The sequence below is a fragment of the Fragaria vesca genome, linkage group LG2 (genome assembly GCF_000184155.1).
Source record: "Fragaria vesca subsp. vesca linkage group LG2, FraVesHawaii_1.0, whole genome shotgun sequence".
NCBI lineage: Eukaryota > Viridiplantae > Streptophyta > Magnoliopsida > Rosales > Rosaceae > Fragaria > Fragaria vesca.
The window spans coordinates 19668746-19676332 of NC_020492.1; the positions used below are offsets into that span (position 1 = coordinate 19668746).

A 7587-nucleotide genomic window follows, 5' to 3' on the forward strand; every position below is an offset into this window, starting at 1 on the left:
GACGAGATAATATATACCTGCTGCAAACCTGCAAGGATAAATGTCCCCGTAGGACGTATCGTCCTAGTTTGACGAGGTACGACCATAGCGGCTAACCAGTCATAGTCCCTGCCCAGAAGCAAGGTAGACCATTAGGTTCGAACGATTCTTATCCCTAGAAGAGGGTAAACTGGCACAAATGAATCTTCTTGCCATCGCAATCTCAACCAATTCAACTCACGAGATAAATCCGGATTATGGGTTTGTCCTAGAAGAGACGATGTTGGGGGACGCTCCAACATTTAAACCCACTCCCGAGAATATAAAATCTCGGTAAATTTTGTGAGATATTAATCGGAATGAGAGTTCATCGATGATATGTTTGAATTTGCGGTGGCCACCGAATTTATAATAAGCGATGATGTCGAACCTTGCTTCGTTGACAGATCTCAACAAAGAGACGACTGGCTAAAAAGGAAAGAAACAATCCAGGTCAAATCAAATTCCTTAACTAAGAGAAAGGTGTTATGGGCCTGTTGTTCCCACACCTACCCATGTTAAACATATATTGTTTAGATGGGTATTTGTAAGGAAGCGTAATGAGAAAAACGAGATTGTGATATAAGTCTGGTTTAGTGGCGCAAGGATTTTCTCAACGCCCTGCGATTGATTACGAGGAGAAGTACTTTCCCGTAATGGACGTCCTAACGTTCCACTACTTTATCAGTTTGGTAGTTTCCAAATAACTGAATAAGCAATCTATGAATATGGTAACAACTTATCTCTATGGGGATCTGAATATAGAGATATACATGAAATTTCCTGAAGGACTTCTGTTACCCAATGCAAATAGTTCTAGACCACAGAACATGCTCTCTATTTGCTAGAGTAGTTCACTTTAGGGGTTCAAACAATCCAGACGGAGTTGGTATAACCGTCTAAGTGAATATTTGTTTGGGGTGGGATATATGAACAAATGGACTATGCCCATGCGTGTTTTAAGGAAACAAATTCCGGGTTTGTAATTTGTGGTAATTTATGTCAATGACATGAATTTGACTGATACTCTTGAAGAGATTAAGGAAACTGCAAAACACCTGAAATCGGAGTTTGAGATGAATGATTTTAGGAGACCAAATATTATTTTGTCGACCTGAAGTCGTGCAAAGTGCAGATGGAATTTTGGTCCATCAATCAAATTAAATCTAGAAGATGTTAAGATACTTTGATGAGGATAAAACAAAGTATTTAAGCACACCTATAGTCGTCCAAGGTCTAAAGACACCCGTATTATCATGCAGATAATAATGAAGAGATATTAAGGCTAGAAGACTCATATTTAAGTACAATATGCGCATTATTGTACTTGGTTAAATGGCCTTGACCGGACATCTCATCTGATGTGAATTTGTTAGCTAGATATAGCTCTGCGCCAACATGCCGCCTCCGACAATTTTCCGTTACTTTAAATGTATGATGGAAAATGACTCATTTTATCCCTAGGCATCATGGAATGGATCAACTGCCTATGATCCTTGGAATGATGTTTGCCTTGTTAAATATGTTGACACGGGTTATGTAAACCCACACAAAGCTTATTCCCAACTGGTTATGTCTTTACTATAGGGAATACAATAATCTTAGAGGTATATGAAACAAAAACCTCTTTAAATCATGCTGACTATTAAGTTATTCAAGAAGCATGATCAATGTAGTAGTTTTACCTAGTGTGTAGTTTTCAGGGGGAGTCAATATTAGGGGGAGTATCCTGAAGTATACTCTTGACCATTGTGTACTCTTTTTGTCCTTCGTCCAGGGTTATTTTATCCCACTGGGTTTTGTTACCTGACAAGGTTTTAATGAGGCACACATGTAATTGGTCACCTTCCTCATGGTGCATCTTGAAGATGCCTTTATTTGAAATATATGCATTTGCTCATCTTTTCCCTTCAACCACGGGTTTGTCCCACTGGGTTTACCGGGCAAGGTTTTGGTGTAGCAACTATTATGCATATATCTCCCATAGACTCACATCTTATGATCCAGACTAAACCGCTTCACCGAAATCAAGGGTTTTGACTATCACTGCTACTTGTGCGTTGTACTCTTTTCTCCTTCGACCAGGATTGTTTTTGTCCCATAGGGTTTTTATTACCTGACAAGGTTTTGACGAGGCAATACCGAAGCACATATTAGGGGAAGCTAATGACAGAGAATACCCAAGGGGGAGTGTTGTAAATAGTTATTATTTAGTGAGCATTCTTGTAATTAGCCAATTAGGGTTGTTATATATTATTGAGAGAATAATGAGAGAATATGTGTATATTATTGAGTAGGGAACCATCTCTTATACAATAACAACCTTAGTTGGCTAATTACAAGAATGGCCACTAAATAATAACTATTTACAACATATATATATATATATATTGATGAAGGATAAAGTGTAGAGAATGAGAGATAGTAAGAGAATAGAGAATCATCATCTTATTCATTGATAGGAGCCCTTTTTATAGGGAATTTATATAGGAAATTACAAAGTACCAATATGGTAATGATAATGAATACATAGACCTAGCCAAACTACATATCATATTGGCATAAGGCCAAGGCACACAATAAAAATATCTAGAAAGATACAGATCCGAGAACATTCCCCCTTGTGCCGCACGCTGATATGCCGATGGTGCTGATCTGTTGTCTCGTCAAGTCAACCAAAAACCCTGTGGGAAGAAAAAAACTGAACCATGAACGTAGGAAGAAAAGAGTACAATGCACCATTCACTATTTGATAGTGACATGTATGTATGTGCTAGACCTCCCCCTGTAAGTTTCACCTCCCCTTGTATTTTTATTTCAATCATAGGGCTCTTCCTGATTTTTACTAATCACGAAAGTTTCAATAACTTAGCATTACAATGCTCTTAAATCATGTCTTCAAATGTGGCATTGGGCAATGATTATCTAGATCATGCCTTATTGTCCTCAAACATGATCTTATACACTTAGATCTTGAGGAGAATGCCGCTTGTGAACTCAAAACATAAGTTCGTGCAGGAAATCAGATTTTCGCTTAGCATGACCTTCAGTTACTAGAACAGCCGTAACTTCCTCTAGGAAATACATATGAACGAACCGTAAACGGTTTTGGAAACTAGACTCATTTAGCTTTCCAACCTTATATTACACACATTCTGGTTCATCAGGAGCTGTTCACAAAGTCCCGTCAAATTTGACTGTTTTGGCAAAATCAGATTATCGGACAGATCCGTCATACTTTACGAAAATGGCCATAACTCACTAAATATGATAGGTATGATCAAATGGTTGGTGTCCCTGGAAAGTAGACACATAGACCTTTCCAATGGTACCAATTTCACCATTTTCCAATGAGTGAGATTTCCTGTAGGTCCTGTGGAATTTGACCTATGAAATTTGACAGATTCTGATTTCGTTTTTGATGTGTCTTTCTTATGTAGGGATAGAATAAGCCTCAACCTTTCATACCATTAAGTATTGAAAAAGTAGTTACTGCTATTACATTGGCATTCCGTGGGCGTATAGCTACACTTAGCTTTACAACTTTTCATAGCGAATGAGATGTCAAGTCTTTCGTATTGTGTTAAGTACATTGATGCGTCTTATTGTACTTAGATGGGAACTCCATCTCTTAACACATATTTGTCATCTTTCTTAGACAAAACAACGGATCTCTCTTTAGAGTAAATACTTTGACTAATCATGGAAGTATATGTAGGCCTCACTAGTTATAGAGCACCTAAGCCGATTGATGGAAAACCATCATCAATACAGTTATCGAGTGCCTTATCGAGACCGTGTCTTCCCAAGATCTTTTTCTTCGGATGTTGATACATATTGGCATCTCTTGATCCATCAAGAGTCCATGTAAATCCGAAATGAACATGCAAAGGCATAATTCACCATATCTCTTCCAAATCAAGTAGAGTTCATGTGCGTTTCAATACCTTTAGCAAACGCGTGCTCCTGTGGTTTGTAGACACTTGATTCGGATGAACAAAGTTTGTTTAAGATCTTTATGTATATCTCTGATCCCTTAGAGATGTTATTATGACCACATTCATAGGCTGCATGTTTAATTATTCGAAAACTACCAAATTGACAAAGTAGTGGAGTTCAATGACATCTATTACGAGAGCATATCTCATCGTAGTCGATCCCAGTGCGTGATAGTGAGAGACCTTGTGCCATAAGGTGAGTCTAAGCTCTTGTTCTCACTACACTATCTAACAAAGACATAGTTTATAGGGTTTAGCTTGCGGTGTCAGCATCACCTGCCCAAGGACCTATCTCTTTGTTAATGCTGGATCAAATCTTTCCATGTAGCTAATCAACTAAGTTGATATCCATCAACGAAGGGTGGTTCGATAGTAGACTCATTATCCCACGTTCTCATGTACACTAGTGTAATACTTGTAGAGATCTTTATATGGATTGAATTTGACATTGAGGCGTCCCCCAACGATAATCACAATTCAGACATCATGAAACAGATTTTAGTATCACTGATCAATGAATCAGGTTGTGCCAAGCTCGCTTTCTTCTTAGTGCGAGCAAGTATCAAACCTAAGGGCCTCCCTCCTTTTGGGGAGTCACACGGCCTTGTGACACTAATTTTGCCACTATATGGCGTCACCATTTCACCATCTATAGTGATGGCGCCAAGACCAACTTTTGGTCGCGCCATGTCCTCTTGATAGGACATCAATCCTTGTAGACATATTTGCAACATGTGATCTCGTCACTTTAACACTTTAAGCATTTGGGATCAAGATGAGACTTAGTGGGGACAAACCACAACAATTCACGCCTTTCCACTTGAACACTTGTGTTTTTATCTCCCCCTAACAGCGGGAATATTGTCTCATCAAAGTGACAATCTGCAATTTAGCGGTGAATAAGATCGCCTGACAAGGTTTCTACATAAGCGGATTATAGGTGGAGGTTCATATCCAACCTAAACTTATTCATCACAAATGATCCATTATTGTGTGCAGTGGCATTGCGATTTGGCACCTAGAAATAACATCTAGCTGAGCTCAAGGATTGGAGATCCATTTCAATCCTGCCGAGCTCAAGGATTGCAATTTCGTGTCAATCCTGGTACACAGTCACGAGCTGTAGTACAACAATATTCAATGATGGTGGGTCATAGATGAATAGTAAAGCTGCATGCAAATATTGCATAGCCCCAAGACGCAATAGAAAGATTTGTGCGCATCAATAATGTTCGAGCGACAAGCTAAAGTTGTTTGGTCGTAGCCTCGGTGAGACTGTATTACGTGTGAACATGGGGTACAGAACACTTCAACTTACATCCCGATAAACTTCTTAAAAGAATGGGTAGTGAGCCCGTAAAAGTATAAGCAGTATAAGCAGTAACATGTGACCAGTGTGTTAACACTTCAACCAACACCATAAATCATAAAAAGGTGTCCACAAGTTGGTTGTATCTATCTACATAGTTTGATGTAAGAATGGAATGTTCACTTTTGTGTCATTTAGCATAGGAGGGTCTCACTCCTAATTTAGCTAAAGAAAAGGCTTTCAAAACGAGTAATAAGCATTGCAGGGAGCCAATGAGACATCGAGGGAAGGCCGGTGCACCTCAATTGCTTGAGGAATTGACCGGACGGCCTCGGGAAGTTGGAGCCGTGTTCGGGTGACGTCAATGTCCCCCGGGTCACCACCAGGCTTCATGGTGATGTATCCCGAATGTCTTCGTTTTGAGCGGAAGAATGGATGTCCATGAGAATTTCTCAAAATTTTGACCATCTCTTCCAAGATGACTTAAATGGTCAAACCAAAGCCTATATGAGTCGGTGTCCCAAATATCATGTTTGGCGACAACATGTGATTCGATATTTGAATTCTAGTGACATACAGTCCACTAGATTGACTCATAAACTTCTCTAAGATGCATTTCAGTCCGCATTCATGAGAAGGTATACACAAAAGAACTCTTGTTCATTCTCACAATGTGTTTTCAAATGAAAACTATTAGTAGAAATGTCTTTAAAACTCAACATGGTTCGGTTGACTCTCAATGCATAGAGGGCATTTGTGACGTTGATCATGGTGCCATGAGGCATCAAGATTCAAGCTAAACCGCGTCCCTCAATGACTGGTATGATTCAATTATTGTAGTCACAAAAGATTTACAATGCACAAAATCTAGAGATAGTTGCCGGTTCCTTAAAATGTTGTGGATAGTTCCACTATCTGCGAGACACTCAATGTCTCTATAAGACATATCTACAAAAATAAGTAGATAGGAGAGTAAATAGTTCCACTTGAACAAGTTAGAAGGATTGAAAGAAGCTACAAAAAGCTGCAATCCCGAGAGTGCATAAAAATTTCCAAGCAGAATGACCTTTGCGCACTAAAACAGCCATAACTTCTTCGTTAAAATAGATATGGGGACGAACCGCGAAAATTTCTGAAAACTAGACTCGTAGAGCTTTCCAATGATTTAGCTCACTCTCTGGTTCATCCGGAGCTATTCAAAAAACTCAAACGAAGTTGACTGTCCAGAATGGACAGATTGCTGTTTTTCGCCGATTTGGCATTGGCAAAGCTTTGAAGCTTGCGGATGGCATGTGGGCATAAGCCGAAGCCAAAATGACGTGTATATGATCAAAATCAAGTCCTTTTGGTCATTCCAAAGTCTTAAACTCCATGACTAGTTAGCAAAAGCTCCTTGACATGAACATAAACTAACTTAGAGGACCTAGAGGATTCGATCATGATGATAATTGTCCGGTTTTGATAAGTCTCCAACGTCTTTTACAAGACGGCAATTGGTTTAATAGCGTAGGGGGATCCAAAATCAAAAGTTTTCGGTAACTTCAAGTCAGTATGACCAGACATGTCTGTGGAGGGTCGGTAGTGCGAGGCACACTTGAAACCACTATCTCCTTAATTTCGGACAATTCTAAGACATCACACTGAGCTTGGATGAGCCTAGTTGAACAATTGATGATGGAAAATCCGCTGTAATGGGTTTGGGGGACTCAAAATATAGGTATGGGTATAGAAAGGATGGTTGGAGATGCCCTAATTGACTAAAGAAACTCATGTTCAATAAGGACGAGCTTGAATCTCCTGGTTAGTTAGTGACCGGATAAACATGGTTGTAGGTAACAAATGTCTTAACACTACTAATGTGCATTAACCACCGAACAAAACCATTGTATACGTTTCTCTAGACAAGGATAAAAGTCTATGTACAAGGATTGTTCTGTTACAAGTGTACAACATGAGTATGAATGATTTAGAGATAATTTAACTTTACTACCCTGAACTTTAGGTCTAAAATCAGTTTGATACCTCATCTTTTTTTTAATCAGTTTCATACCTAAACTTTCAAAATGACATCAATCTCGACCAAAATGACTAAAATAGCCCTGGTTAATCTTTTTACCCTCTCAGAGTTAAGAATGGCAGCGGCGACTGCCGAGGGAGGAGGAGGGGCTGCCGCCGGGGCCCATTGCTGGTGGTAGGGGTGGATGCCGGCGCCGGCCATGTGGTGGATTTGGAGGCAGGGAGAGAGAGAGAGGAAGGTAAAAG

General features: G+C 39.5%; 1 protein-coding gene across 1 annotated transcript in view; it reads right to left on the bottom strand.

The window, feature by feature from the left end:
* Positions 1-2607: 2607 nt before the first annotated feature.
* LOC101315312 (isoflavone 2'-hydroxylase-like) overlaps positions 2608-7587 on the bottom strand; it is a 6926-nt gene continuing 1946 nt past the window's right edge. Inside the window, exon 3 of the mRNA XM_004292694.1 lies at positions 2608-2702. Within this exon, the coding sequence (XP_004292742.1) occupies positions 2608-2702 (95 nt within the window). The remainder of the gene's footprint in view (positions 2703-7587) is intronic.